At 32.9% G+C, this 15,894-nt stretch overlaps 1 protein-coding gene across 1 annotated transcript; it reads left to right on the top strand.

Annotated features, from left to right (window-relative positions):
* The first annotated feature begins 8,575 nt into the window (after positions 1-8,575).
* On the top strand, positions 8,576-15,646 carry LOC110716989 (lipid phosphate phosphatase 2-like). The gene is made up of 8 exons (XM_021895657.1): positions 8,576-8,782; positions 9,644-9,868; positions 9,982-10,069; positions 10,172-10,281; positions 10,392-10,485; positions 11,685-11,873; positions 12,079-12,138; positions 15,141-15,646. Exons 2-8 carry the CDS (start codon positions 9,653-9,655, stop codon positions 15,338-15,340), a joined length of 957 nt encoding a protein of 318 aa, XP_021751349.1. The 5' UTR covers positions 8,576-8,782; positions 9,644-9,652; the 3' UTR covers positions 15,341-15,646.
* The last annotated feature ends 248 nt before the right edge of the window (positions 15,647-15,894 follow it).

Below are 15,894 nucleotides of genomic sequence, written 5' to 3'. Positions count from 1 at the left end.
GAATCATAATCGAATGAAGTGAAAGTGTGGAAAGTCTAGTGTTGCGGTTAGTTTTTAATTCTTTTCTTTCTCTCTGTTTTTGAAAACCTATTTTATGAAAACAGCCAATCCAGTTTGGTTTGGTCCATGGCAAGGGTCCAATAATAGCGTATTTGGGTCGGGCTTGAAAAGAAATTTCCAACGATATATTATAAGCCCAATTCCAATGAATAATGAGGAAGTTATGGCCAAATTGCTAAACTGGGCCCGGTTTGATATTTATATGCGGCCCAATGATCGAGAGGAGGGTCTATTATTGATTTATCATTCCTAATATGATTAGGATTGATTATAGCCTTCTAGAAGGTTCTTTTGAATCCTAATTTAATTAGCATTGATAGATTGACTTTAATTGACTTTTAAGAGTTTTAATTAGAATAAAGGAAGTGTTTTAAGGAAAATACAGTTTTACCCTCTCGTACGCTTAAATTTTATCAAAATAAGAAAACGCGTGGAAAACTATTTGCTGCGCCATACAACCTGGCGTCTGGCGACAGGCGCGTGTTTGGCGCTGCAGTCTTGTTTTATTCTTTTCGAAACTCTTATTCATTTTTTATCATATCCGGCTAATTTTCTCTATAAATAGTGTCCTAAAACCTCCATTTTCAATCACCAACTCTCATCAAGAATTTTCTTGATTATTCTATCTCTCTCTCTCTTTTCTAAACTAGCTTTTCTCATACAAAATTCCGCATTATTCATAAGATCTAGACACACCTAACCAAGTTCGAAGTTGCCTTCGCCCTAGACCAGAAAGGTTATAACTTCTGAGGGTTTGGTCCCAAATCTCTATTTTAATTATTTAATTTAATTCTTTGATTTTATATTTTCCTTGAAGTTACTAACGTGTGTATTTTGTTATTAGAAAGAGGTACGAGGCATCCAAGTAAGTAATTTATTTGTTTTATTGATATTATGATATAGAAATCATGTTTAGGTTGTTATTTTGATTCCTAGTATCATGTTAGGATGCTTTTCTTAGTATGATGTTTAGGGTAAAGAATATAAGGTCAATTATGATTTCTATGATGCTTCCTACTTTCTTTCCTAATATCATGTTAGTATCATGTTAGGGTTAAAGCTTTGATTTTTAATGTTTAGTGACATGCTAGGGTTTGTTATTAATCTTGTTTGTATCATGCCTAGGATCTTGCTATTATTATGCTTTATCATGATTAATTTTATAATTGTTATAGTTATGGTTATGATTATTATTTTGATGATTACTATTATGTTGCTTGATATATATTTATTGTTATTGCTTGATCACGCCTTTGATGCATGTTTAAAGGGAATTGGTACTTGTAATCACGCTTAATAAGATGATTAATAATCTTGTTTAGGGTTAATTCGATTATAATTCAAGTGATCGCCAATAATAGTTTTGTTTGTGCATTAATACTCAACCAACATAGATAAACAAGTTTAGGGTTAATCTATTGATTGCATGTTAGTCAGCAAGCGCACATGAATACGAGAAGAATAAAATAGAGGCCTATTATTAGGGCAGGTTCAATCTCTTTTAGGTTGGATTTGTACCTTCATCCCCAAACTTCCAATCATGGTTCCAGACCTATTAGAATTAACGATCTACTGGATCGTTAAGGGGTGTAACCTTCACCCTGTGAACGGTTTACAAGTTCCTAAAACTTGTTGGCAACTCTTTTGCACTAGCTTCCTTCCCTTTAGACGCCACCATACTTAAGTGTATGATCACAGTGGGGTTCAAGTTTGGGGTAATGCTTGAAATATTACCTACAGTAATAGAATTTCTTTTCTAAGAAAATGGGTTGAAAAGAAATGTAGAGAGGTTGTAGGAACTCAATAAATGAAAAGACAATTTCTCACTTGTTGGGATTTCCCAAACAACTATGGATGTGAAAGAAAAAACTATAATAAAAGAAGGAATTATAAGAAAAATAAATTTGACTGATCAAGAGGAGAAACTTATAAGAAGAAGTATTATAGACATAATTATAGAAAACCAAGTAGGTTTTTAAGAAAGGCAACATATTGTCCTAAGAAAAAGAAGACATGTAAGTGTTGGTCTCGTGGAGAATTAGGACATTATGCTAGGTGAATGTAAGAAAGCTAATCATAAACCAATGGAAGCCTTAGGAAGTTGGGATTACATAGAAATATCATAAGACGAGGCTTTAGAATTGGCTTTAAGTAATAATAAAGGAATAGTAGAAATCATAGAAGAGGAAAATGAATATAGAACCTCAAGTTAGTGATGAGTTTGAAGATGAAAATTATGAAGAAATTAATAATATGATGGAAGGAGAAGAATTAGAAAATTCAGAGTCAGATGACAATAAGGAAGATAAAAGCAGAATGACGATAGGTCAACTAAATAGAGCTGAGTATTCATTTGAAGATAATGACCTAGATCAAGTAAACAAAGAAATTAAAGTTGGAATTTTCCCCAGATTACTAAGGATAAAATATTTAAAACTTCTTTCTTTAAAACTAGAACTAAATATGTATGTGAAGAAATGGAAGGAAGCATAGTAATTGAAGATTGTGAACAAAAAACAGCCGAAATTAATATTATAAACTAGAAAAGTATTAAAAAAACATAAAGATAAAGGAAACTATAACTATATTTGGATTGGTGTAGTACAAGTATACATAACTCCTTTACAAGATTTTGGCAAGGATGTTAAATGCTTGAGTTTTATCTATGATATTAGACATAAAGAATTTTATGATCAAATAATCAGTGGTATCACATGTAATTTAAGTCAAGGAACGGTAAGCTATATACGTGAACCTAGATATTATGTGAGCTTAGAGGATTTCTTTGCGTCAAAGTTTTTAGCTATCAAGCAATTAATAGAAGGAGTGAAAATGCATAAAGGAACACGACCCATACAATTAAGATGGAAGGTGGTTTATAAGTTGGTAAACACTATAGACTCATCTTTTAAGAAACAAATATTCGATGCTCAGAAATATGAGCAAGGAGGAGGTCCTAAGAAGAAAATTACACCTATAAAAGTAAATCCTAATGAAATCGAAATTGAAAAAACTTGGGAGGAATTCTTTATGAACCCTACAGTTAGTAATAGATCAAGTAAGATGTTAATTGATGAATCAGGATTACTTCATATTGGAATGAATACAAAACCTAAAATACAAAGAAATCTGAGTTTTTAAACTCCAAGTCTAAGTAGACAAAATTCAACAATAATAAGAATGAAAAAACAAGGTGATGAAAAGCCAGTAGAGGATGAACAAGAAATATTAGTTCTACTAAAGAAACTAAATGAAAAATATGAAAGTGAAAAACCCTTAAAACAACCGGCAAGGCATAGCATTGACATGGGGTCATGTTCTAATTTAGAGTTAAATGAAGATCCAAATAATCCTATTAGAAAGGTAATTGGATATAAAACCAAAACTGTGAGTGAACCAGTATATGAAGATGAAGTTAATATGCAAATAGAAGCTTATAATGAAATATCTAGTACTAATCTTAATAGCATTTATATTCCAATTGGTATATGCATTGAGGATTATAATAAATATAAGTTATGTGCATATATTGATAGTGGTTGTTCTACATGTTTTGGAAAGCAGACTTTATTTCCATAATTCTTGTGGAAAAAGGCTAAAAATCCTATGCAAGTTAGAATTGCTAATAATAATGTCATGATGCATACTAAAATAATTGAAGAATTACCAATAGAAATTGGAGGAGTTCAATGTGTTATTCCTATTTTATGGGCAACTGATCAACCTAGTCATGATATGATAATAGGAAATAATTTTCAAAGATCATACTCTCCATGCACTCAAAATATTGATCAAATAATCTTTACTATTAATGGTCATGTTGTTCCTATACAGAAAATCACAAAGGCTTATATTCATCAGACTATGGAATTTACGCGCAGCCAGCGTGGTGATAGGGTTACTCCTACACAACGAGAGGTTGAACTTAAAATTTCTGAGTGTGATTCATCATTAATAGATCAGATAAATAAGCAGCAAGAAAAGTTATGTGAAAAATTATATTCAACCAATCCTTTAGAACATTGGGAAAAGGATAAGGCATTTGCTAAGATAACTCTAACAAATTCGAATAAGACAAATGGTCTATACCTACCAAGATATTCAGGGGTTTGATGAACAAATAAAAGAATTGCTTAATAAAAAGTTAATTAGGAATAGAAAAAGTCCTCATAATAGTCCAGCATTCATGGTAAGAAATCATGCAGAAGAAAAAAGAGGTAAAGCTAGAATGGTAATTAATTATAAACAACTAAATGACAATACTGTTTTTTATGGTTATTACATTCCTAATAAAACCGTGTTATTTAATAGAATATAAGGAGCCACATGGTTTTCTAAAATGGATTGTAGTTTAAGAGTGGCTATTGGCAAATTAAAATGGAAGAAGAAAGCATTCCTTTAACTGCATTTAGTGCCCCTCAAAGGCATTATGAATGGCTAGTAATGCCTTTTGGATTAAAAAATGCTCCACAAATATTTCAAAGAAGAATGGATAATATTTTTAGAGAACTTAATCATTGTTGTTTGGTCTATATAGATGATATCCTAATATTCTCAAAAGATTTAGAGCAACATAAGAATGATCTTAAAGCAGTAACTCAAAAATGTGCAGAGCATGGTATAATGCTTGGAAAAGATAAATGTGTTTATGCTAAACAAGAAATTGAGTTTCTTGGATTAGAAATTAAAGCAGGACAAATAATACTGCAAAAACATATTTTAGAAAAGATTGAAAAATTTCCAGATAAAATTGAAGATAGAAAATACCTAGAAAGGTTTCTAGGATGTTTAACCTATGCTTCTGATTTCATAGAAAATCTTGCTCTATTAAGAAAACCATTATAGAAAAAACTCAAGAAAGAAATAACTTGGAACTGGAAGGAAAGCGATTCCAAAATTGTTCAAGATCTAAAAGCTATGTGCAAAGATCTTCCTGTACTAACACTACCTACTAGTGAAGATGATTTAATCCTTGAAACAGATGCTAGTAATGAGCACTGGAGTGCTGTATTAAAAATCAAAGAAGGAGAAAGACTTTGCAAATTTAGTAGTGGAAGTTTTAATAAAGCTGAGTTAAATTATCCCACAATGCAAAAGGAAATCCTTGCAGTCGTTAAAGGATCGAGAAGTTCTTAATCTTCTTAGCCCCTAAATAGTTCTTAATAAGAACAGATTGCAAAGGCATACTCGATTTTGTTAAAAAGAATTTGTTTAATATGCAAGCGCAAGGGAGAATCCTGCGTTGGCAATTATGGCTTAACCAATTCTCTTTTACTTTTAAACATATATAGGGATCGAAGAATTCTTTAGCTGATAGCCTAACCAGAGAATTGGCTAATGACGAAGAAGCACAAGACATCAGAAAAACCTCCTGCCCATCAACTAGAAAAGATGGAGGCAGAGAGAAAAACTCTTATCAAAGAAACTGACAAAGCAATGGAGCAGGCTGGTTTCACCCTCCACTTGGGCCTTAATGGAGGCCATGATTGTTTCATCAAAAAGAAGATCTCGAGACGGTTTAGTTAAAAGTTGTCATGTAGCAGTTCGAAGGTTCCTAATGTACAAAGTGATGGTCATTATCTTGAGGCTCATTCCTGATATTCAGGATATAATACTAAATAAAGTAAAATATAATAATTTTAGGTTATGGTATGATCTAGTTGTATCAAAGTCATACAAGATGTATGATGTCTATGATCTATGGAGAAGTAGAATAATATTCAACACCAATTCCATAGTGGGTACTGTGTCAATTCATCCACATTCACCGGAATGGAGGGCGTCTTATGTAGCAGAGCACTACAGAGCTTGGGATTATGGGATGGTTCATAGTATTGTACCATTTCCTGATAATAATACTACGTTCCTTGAGAAGCTCACGAAATTCTAGAAGTATATTTTTAGAAGAATTTATGAAGCAACAAGATATAAAGGAAGAGTTGAACAAGTCCAAGTGCAAAGTGCAAACATTCAAATGGTTGAAGGAAAAATTAACTCTCCACATTTCCTGATCATGTTTGAAGACGTTCATAGCAAACTCAAAGATCCAATCTGTATCCAGCAGAGAAGAGTAAAAGATCCTACAGAAGCAAGAGCTTATGGATTTTTCTATATTGCTCAGTATCTTAACCAGTTCATAGCCTTAAAAGAAGAACTATCAATACATGTGGGAAATACTACTATAGTAGCACCAGAATGGTTAAGAAATTATTTAGAAGAAGGAGTATTACATGGTGAATAGTGTATGATTATCTCGAACAAGTTGAAGCTAGGAGATATTTATCCTTAGAGGGAAAAGAGCACTTATTGGAGATCTTTGTCACGTGGGATGAATTCTATGATGCTAAATGTGTGATGGATCTAGGTATAAAAGAAGACGACCCAATGTATGTCCATTATGAAGAGAGTAAGGACAATAAAGGTAGTCTACAAGAAATGATGGAGTCCTAAGCCCACATCAGCAATTATGTTTCTACTTTTACTGTTGCAGCACGTTTTATTTGTTTTAAAGAGTCTTTAGAAAAGCAGTGAACGATGTTCACTTGCTGAGTCATGGTTTTCTGTAAGCCATAGAAAGTGTCGGTGACTTTTGTGAACCGTCCCCTATATAAAGGGCATTAGGCAAAGAAGTGAAGGCAGAGTTGGAAGAGTTATCTAGAGAATTGCTCTAAAAGCATTAGAGAGTCCTCTAGAGAAAAATACTCACCTTAAGAGACAGATTGGTCCTCCATCTCTCTTAAAGTAGAGAAAACTCTAGTTCAGCTTATGTATGTTTAAGCTTTCAGTTTGTTTGTTTGTTGTAATAAATGAGTGTTGTAATCTTTTCAAATTAAATAAAAGTTTCGTTCAAGAAGGGAACGTTATCCCCTTGAACCTTATATATCAAATGAGTTATCTTTCTGTTTAGTTCCATCATAAACACAGTAAGGATTGTCTAATTAGAGATTACAGTCTAAGATAGGAAACGAATTAGATATGTGCTGAGCCTGATCTAAGGAAGACATGGTTGGGGTTATCTACCTTGGTAAAGCTAGAAGCTCATAACGCCGGAGGTTCCATTGTCGACTAAGTTCAGGTATTGGTCAAAACTCTCTAGTTAAATAGCTATTATTGCGAAGTATGGTGGGCTTTTAAATTGTTAAAATAATTTATTTTGATATATAAGTAGTAGAGTTGTGATAACTACCACCGTTAAAAGTCATTTAAGTAATTATCAGATCGAATTGTAGTAAAAATCAGTGTATTATTAAAAACTGTTATTTTTAATTAAGATAATGTTATTAAGTTATTAAAACCTGTTATTTACCCTAAATGATATATATATATATATATATATTCTGACGTCACTTGGTATTGGGCGGGGTAGCCTATACCGGGAAGCGGTCCATCATTCCCCCTTAACTTGATATCCGATATTAGAGTGTGTATACGACAGGGGCGGAGCTACGTTGGTGCACACTGGTGCACGTGCACCAGCAGTCCCCCCAAAAAAATGAAGTTTAATTTTTTTTAAAAGAAATCTATCAAAGAGACCAGTTATTATAAATAACAGGTCTCTTAGATACTAGTAGCAATAATGCAGACTTCACTCACCCACTCCCACTTTATTCTCGGTGCTTTATTTTTGTAGTGAAAAGTGACCGGTGGTTTAAACAGCTGGTCCTTAAGCCTCTAAGGTCATTTTTTTTTGTTATTCTTTATAATAATGGGTCAAACAGACCGGTTATTAAAAAACAGGTCTCTATGGTCATTGTATTTTTTTTTGTTACAATTTTTTTTTGTTACAATTAAAATAATGGATTGGTCCTATTGGAGTAGACGTTATTTGTAGTAACTTTAGCTTGTAAGATGAATTTTTTAAGTACTATTTGATTGTAGTATAAATTTTTGTGTTATTTTTTTGGATTGAAATCAATTTGGTGGTGATATAATTTTTTTTTAATATGATTTTTGGATTGAATACAATGATGAACTAGACCCAAAATTTTTTGTACTATCATATGTGATTAATAAATGATGGTGGCTCACCAACTCGAAAATCCTAGATCGTCACTGGTATATGATATGGGAGACACCTGAAAGGCTAAAATAATAATAGTCTAATATTCAATGATTAATGATAATAATGGGGAATTTGTCAAAAAAAAAATGTTAATAATGGGTAAAAATAAAACCAAAAGAAACACAAAAAGAAAGTAAAGAACTTTTTGGGATGATGATAAATTGATAATAATGATGGTAGGACCGTTACAAAATCGACAATTTTGAAAATTCCAAATTCAAAAAATCAGATCTCAATATTTTCTTCATTCCGCATAAAAATCATACTTACTCCATCATTAGTATCTTGAATCCCATTTAAGAGCAAATTAATTACGAGTACTCCATATAACCATAATTATTTCGAAAAAAATTATTTTTATTTTTCGGTATAATTTTTTTTTTTTTAAAAAGCAATCATTCAAAAAAACCCACAAAAACCCAGCCATAAATTTTGATTGGTCCATATAATATGCGCTGTATTTGTATTTTTCATGTCGTTTTCTGGGGTTGCTTTCGTTTCTAGTTTCTCTCTCTTCTTTTCTCTCTCTAAAACTGAAGTCACTTTCTCAGTCTATAGAGAGTTTGATTAGAGTGGGTAAATTCTAGACCCTTTAATCTTCCTCTTATCCACCCCTTTTCACTAATTCTGGAGCAACACTATTCAGTTCATCATCATTTGGTGAGTAAATTTTGCATTTATTTCAAGATTTTTCTAAGTTTTTTGGGTTTTTCATGAACAATTTTCATGGACTAAAGTTTTTTTTTTTAATTTGAGGGAATGTTTTTGAACTCGGTTGTAAAGTGTGCTTTTAGTTTCTTAAGAATTGGGCATTCTCGTGTATTTTTATCATATAATATGTTGCTTTTTTTTTTTCGTTGTATTATTAGTTTAGTTTGGTGAATAGAGTTGTAAATGATAATTATATAAACGGAATTCGATCCCATGTCTTGGTACCATTTTCCGAACCAACTAAGCTAGTCCACATCAAGTAGTTTGTAGTTTGTAGTTTTGGTGATTATGAATGTTAGATTTTAGGTGGTAATTTTAATTATAAAACTTGAAATTTACTTGTAGTTTGGTTTTGTTGTTGTCCTGTTTTTTTGTTTTGTTTTGTTTTGTTTTATTTTTAATAGTATCTTGTATGCTTGAAGACATGCTGAGTTGATTGTGAAGGGTTTTGAATAAGATAAAATGATAAATAGCATTTGGGCTTGTTTATTAAGTTGCAGCATTGTGTTTCGGAGTTATTTTTTATGAAATTTTCAGTTTTTCCAATGATTTTTGTGGTGTGCATATTCGACACAAGTAATTACTCGTTAATTGGTGTTCAATTCTTGAAACAATCATGAGTGAAGGTTTGAAGGGTCCGTTATTTGACTCTTGTTTTCTTTATAATTCCAAAATTCCGACTGCTGTATTTGTATGTGCTTATTTCGTAAAAGATTTCGTGTATGTATCATTGTAGATTCTGAATTTTCTTGGAGAATTGGTGGGAATTGTTATAATTATACACAATATTAATCGGTTTGTTTCTTTTAGTTGTTGAAAATGCCTGAAATTCAACTTGGTGCTCACACTTTGAGGTCCCATGGTGTGCAAGTGGCTAAAATACATATGCATGATTGGCTCATTCTCTTCCTTCTAGTGGTGATTGATATTGTGCTGAATGTTATTGAGCCTTTTCATCGATTTGTGGGGAAAGGCATGATGGAAGATCTTAGGTATCCTCTGAAAGGCAATACCGTTCCTTTTTGGGCTGTCCCGGTATGTTTGGTCTTTATGGTATATTATGTTCTATCTGGTTATCAGGACTAACTTATTCCGAGTAGAATCAAGCACAATAACAGACATTTTTATTCTCTTCTTTTTGTTCGCAGATTGTTGCAATCTTGTTACCCTTCTGTATCATTCTTATCTACTATTTCATTCGGAAGGATGTCTATGATTTCCATCAAGCAACTCTTGGTATGCATACATTTTTATTGTTTAGAAAGGAGTAGGGAGTTGGGATAAAGGGTCCACTTGGCTGGTTAACGATACTAAACTTTGTGTCCTTTTGATATACAGGACTCCTGTTTTCTGTGCTTATAACTTCTGTTATAACTGATGCAATTAAAGACGGAGTTGGTAGACCTCGTCCTGATTTCTTTTGGCGTTGTTTTCCTGATGGAAAAGATGTAGGTTCAACTTCTTCACTAGTTGCAAATGTTTATTTTCAGCATATGGGAAGCAGAAATTTGGGCACTTCTTTAACTTATTCACTGGTTTCATTGTTATAATTCTCCAGGTGTATCATAATGTCACAGGAGATGTTATGTGCACTGGTTTTAAGAGTGTTATCAAAGAAGGCCATAAAAGCTTTCCAAGTGGGCATACTTCATGTAAGTGATGTAATTGCTATTTCCCTTATTATGCAATTGCAAACTATAAAATTCTCAGGACATCTCAATTCTCAAGAACTCTATTCTAGACTCTTCTGTGTGCTTGCACTCTCCCACAATTTGACACCCATCCAGGGTGTTGCAACCTCATCTCTACTGACTGCATCTTGTATTATATGAGTGTATGTAAATTCTCTCCCATATGTTGTGTGTACGATTTATAACCCAAGTTGTTTACTTTATATAGTGGCTAGAGTACTACTCCTCCATCAAGTTAACTCTGCCTAGATAGACTAGAACACTATAATTTAATAATACAACATTACCTCCTAATCAAAAATTTGATGTAAATGCAAAATCGTCATAACTAAAACTAACTAACAAACAAACAAAGTATTACACATGAACAACTATCTCCACAAGGTAAAAGATTGACTTCTTCATAGCTTGCAACGTGGCCTTACAATGTCAGGCTACCCCAGATTCTTGCAACTTACTTGTCAAAAATTGTTTGCTTATACCATAACTCGTATGCAGACCATCTCCCATATGTTTCCAAACCTATGGAAAGTCTGCTACCTAATAATCCTCCTCTCAAGCCTAACAAGACCAACCTCTTTGATCAATGACCAAGAGCTTCGAGTATTATTGTTAGGTTAAGGATGCTGCCCCTTAAAACAAAAGCCTAACAATCTTCCTCTCAAGACTTAGAGAACCAACCTCTTTGATCAACGACCAAGAGCTTCGAGTATTATTGTTAAGGCCTTAATTAAATATAGGAAACTTGTACAATATTATCTCCCATTAAATGCTTCAATGTAAATAAGAAACTATCCAGCTAACTACCAAACAAAGCTTTACAAATATTCAAATTCCATATCATAGTAAGTTTCCATGTATGGAATGGCTATCTCCACAAGGATGACTTTCTTCATAGCATGCTAGAGTGGCCTTTCAACATCATGGTGACCATATACTTGTAACTTATATGTCAACACTTGTTTGCTCACACTGTAGCTTGTATCGACACTCTCTGTGTGGTCTTAAATCTACTATAGTGTTAGCTTGTTGGGCTTGCTACCAAACATAAATTTCTAAGCATCATCTTCCATAACATTCGTTTTATTGAATTTGTCATCCAATTATTGATTTTTTTATTTTACTCTCTGAAAGATTGAAAATTGTTTGTCTTTGTGTAGGGTCATTTGCAGGTCTCACTTTTCTAGCGTGGTACATGTCAGGGAAAATTAGGTGCTTTGATAGAAGAGGCCATGTTGCAAAACTTTGTATTATCTTTGCACCGATACTTTTGGCTGCAATGGTGGGAGTTTCGCGTGTTGATGATTACTGGCATCACTGGCAAGATGTCTTTGCAGGGGGTCTGATAGGTATGTAGTGCATAAATCTGATTTTTTTTTTCTTTTTTGTTTTTTTTGGTAAATATTAATGCCTTGGAGTCTGATAGGTATGTAATGCATAAATCTGATTTTTTTTCTTTTTTGTTTTTTTTTTTTTTTTTTTTGGTAAATATTCGATGCCTTGTTAATCAATTGTCATCTCAATTTCTTACTTTATCTCCTTTGTTCTGCACAGGTTTTGTGATTGCTTCATTCTGTTACTTACAGTTCTTTCCACCACCTTATGCTGAAGATGGTAATGCCTTATGCTTTCTGGTTTAGTTGTATTTTCCTTCTACTTCAATCATCTCTCTTCTTATTTATGAAATGTTCATTGGCTTGGAACATGGCTTGTTTATTTCAACTTTCTGTTGGTGAGAAACAGAATTGGCTGGACATTCTCCTGTTGTAAAAGTAGATTCTTCGTTCTAAATAATATACAAGTATATGAATGTATGTTATCTAAAAGAAGCCATATAATCAATTAAAAGTTAAAGGTTAACGACACATTGACTAGTAAATTCAAAAACGTTAGTAGAAATTTTTTTTCTGGTTAGACAAGATATTGGCAAGGAATTTCAAACAATCTCCAAACCAAACCGGTCTTGATGCTAGAGTTATTTGTGTTATGAACTAAGACCACATATCTTAGGAAAGATGCAAGATGCTATGTAGACGACATGATGTGGGAAAAAATCGACACTATAATCATCTTATGCTGGGGTCTGATAGTCTGGTTGATTGTCCATTATTATTATTATTATTAATTATTACTATTATTGGTCGTCGTCGTCATGTGAAATATTTAATCATTCACATGTATTTAAGTAAATTCTTTATCCAATTTCATATTGCAATTAATGTCATTATTGTTTGGATCTAGCAAGAATGAATCAAGTTTTGAATTGTCAAGGATTAAAATCCCCCTCATGGATGCTTAGTTGTAGGATTAAAATATCATTACATATGGAGCAGCAATTCCCTTCTTTCTGAGTATAAATATATGTGAGATGGCATGGTTTTCTTGTTTTTAGCCTTCATTTATTATCAATTGTACTCTTGTTTCATCTATTATTGGTATTTGAACCACTTTACAAAAGGAGGAAAAAGCAAGGGACATGTTGAACTTTTTTTACTTATTTAAAATAATTATACAAATTAGACAACTTCCTAGGCTCCCATAGCACACAAACACAAAATTTTGAATTTACTGTTGCTTACAATACCAATACTTGAAAAGTTGAAAGATCCAAGATTTCTTGTTGTATCTTGTATCATGAAGACATGAATCCATAAAGAATACTTTTTTCATTATTGTTTTATAGTTATATTATGATTTTTGACATTATTTATTCACTTCACTTAAACCATCATTTACTATTTATACATAATTTATAAAAAAAAAAATAAAAAAAAAAATTACTCCCTCCGTTTCATAATGTAGTCCATGTAGAATCTTTTGACTACAAAAAATTAGAGGAAATCTTCTAAATTTCTCTTTATATATATAAACAAATATAGTCATATGAGATATAGTTTTATTCGTCTTAATGAGTACTTTATTAATACATAATTTTTATAATTTTTATTTAAGTGAAATTAAAGATATTAGCGACCAAAGATTTACATCGATATACGTAAATGGAACTAACATTATGAATCGGAGGGAGTATATAACTTTACAATTACAATCAATGTTTAAAGTTGTGTATTGGAAAACGTCCTACGTCAAATGAAACAACTAAAAAATCATTGTACTTCTTTTTGTCTCTTCACACTTGGAATTGCCATGAAATTTAGACATGGGATAAAAAAATAATTTAATTTGGGTTGCAAGGGGAAAAAAATTAGGAAGTGTTAGAAAGATTGGAAAAGATTGATGGAATGGGAAATGAAATGGGAAGAGTAAGGGTAAGCAGGATAGGTGGAGTTCTTTTGTAGGCACTCCAAATATGAAAAATGTGCAGTTCAGTTTTGGAACTTGGGAGTTGGGACGAAGGGACTAACATTTTTGGTTGCTTTGTTATTGTTGTTGGTACTAGTATTTTTTTTTGCCTAACAAGGAGACAACTTTAGTGCCAAATCATATTTTTTTGCAAATATTGTGTAGGTTATTTTGTTGGAAAATGTTCCGCTTGCAAAATGACAGGAAACAATGTGGCTTAAATGATTTAATTCCCCAAATAGCTTCTTTGGGATTTTGGACTTAAACAATGCTCGAGTTTGGTCATCAGTCTCCCCTGTAGATTTTTTATTCTTCAATTATGTTGAAATACATAGGGGTTGAGTGCTAAAGACTTCTGGTTTCCTGTTACTCAGTGGCTAAGTTTAATGGGTTATCTGCAACACTATGATTAAATCACTGTCTTTGTTTTAGAGGGATAAATGGGTGCTCTTCTGGTCATCACTTCAACCTGATGTCGATCAGCTGGTATGTTGTGTAGTTGTGTACTATTGGAGATACAGAATGAAATCTAAAGTAAAAAGGATAAAGCTACAGCTTACCTGAGTAGTTTATAAAAGAAAAAGAATTAGGACTTAAGAGGATATCTACAAGTGTATGAGAAAAATCAAAACCTTTCATTACTTTTTGGCTTTGGATTGTATAGGTTTAATCATATTGGCTCATAAATATTGTGTGTTGTGGTAGTATTGTGAAGTAGCAAAGGGTTTTGTTATGGTCCAGTGCTCCCTTGCATTGTCTTGTCTAATTTACTACAGGGCCTAGGCTAGGTAGATGCCGCCTTGCATTGCCTTGACTAGGCTACTGCCAATGGTATTTACAGGGAGTTGGGGTAAGGTGATTGTTGGGGCTTGGTGGAGGAGAGCGAGGAGGGCAGGGTGGTTATTGATACCAAGAGAAAATGCAAAAACTTCTCCATTCGGGAGTTAATCACTACTTTCTTAGATTTCCAGCCACTTCTGGATGTTATGGAGAATAAACTGCCTGCTATAACTGATTGCACCATAGCTATAATTCCTAGCAGGTCCCTCTTGTTCCAAACATGGCCGTAAATTATGCATGTATTCTGTAGTTGATGGTGTTGGAAACAAATATGCTAGTCTCACTCTTTTGCATCTGCTGTTGCCTTCAGTTCTTGTACTTTCCTTTGGTTCAAGTTCTCAAGATTTAACAAATGTCAATCTTATATATCTGTGGATTATGATCATTTGTACTTGTGCATTCTTATTTACACCGTCACTGTTTATGTATGAGTTTTGGTTTCATAATGCCTCTATCATTCTCATGTTGATCAGGTTGGGGACCCCATTCATATTTCCACATGCTAGAGGAGTCGAGAAATGGTGTTCAGCCTCCAAGTAACAATATGGATGCTCTAGCCATTCGTCCTACCGAGCTGGAAAGCGTACAAGTTGAATCCCAACATGGTTCAAATATGCCTTATTATCGGCGAGATTCAAGGCCTATACGAGATGACAGGGAAAGTGGGATGTAAATAGTGTATAAATCAATGAAGTTTGTACCTTGTTGGAGTAGTGAAAACTTTTCTTGGCTGTATTTAGGTTCATTTAGGCTAACATAGATTCTCCACTTCTGTTGTAGACACAAAACTAAGTCTTAATTGAAGAGTAGTTTCATATCGTTTGGTGTATATCTCATATTGTTTGCTGGGAGTTTAAGACTGTTATTGGCCAATATGTGCATGGGTCGGCTCAACATTTGAGACCTTTTTATACGCAGTTATAAATCACGGGGATGGTAATCAATTCGAGTGAAAGTTTATGAAGAACATTTTATGTTATTACCCATTGTAATGTTAGTCTATAATCTTAACCTCAATTTCTACATAAATTTCCATTGTTGTCCTAACTAATATTTGAAAGGTGTTATTGACTGAAAATGGAAATTTGTGAAGTAAAACCCAGTAACTTGTTCTCGTACATATGAAGTATACAAAATCATCATCAAACTTGTGATTAAGGACCCATTAAGGATCATTAAAAAACAAGTTGTAAGGAGTTTAAGTGTTTGAGCTCTTTACATAGAGCC

This window comes from Chenopodium quinoa, unplaced genomic scaffold (assembly GCF_001683475.1).
Source record: "Chenopodium quinoa cultivar QQ74 unplaced genomic scaffold, ASM168347v1, whole genome shotgun sequence".
Classification (NCBI taxonomy): domain Eukaryota; kingdom Viridiplantae; phylum Streptophyta; class Magnoliopsida; order Caryophyllales; family Amaranthaceae; genus Chenopodium; species Chenopodium quinoa.
The sequence above is the reverse complement of the archived record's forward strand: the minus strand, read 5'-3'. Positions and strand labels throughout refer to the sequence as shown.

Bases quoted from the DNA above. Each gene is read 5' to 3' on its own strand.
- LOC110716989 (XM_021895657.1), top strand. From the start codon at position 9,653: ATGCCTGAAATTCAACTTGGTGCTCACACTTTGAGGTCCCATGGTGTG. The intron at 10,070-10,171 runs GTATGCATACAT...TTTGATATACAG, and splicing joins TTTCCATCAAGCAACTCTTG to GACTCCTGTTTTCTGTGCTT. The intron at 10,282-10,391 runs GTAGGTTCAACT...ATAATTCTCCAG, and splicing joins GTTTTCCTGATGGAAAAGAT to GTGTATCATAATGTCACAGG.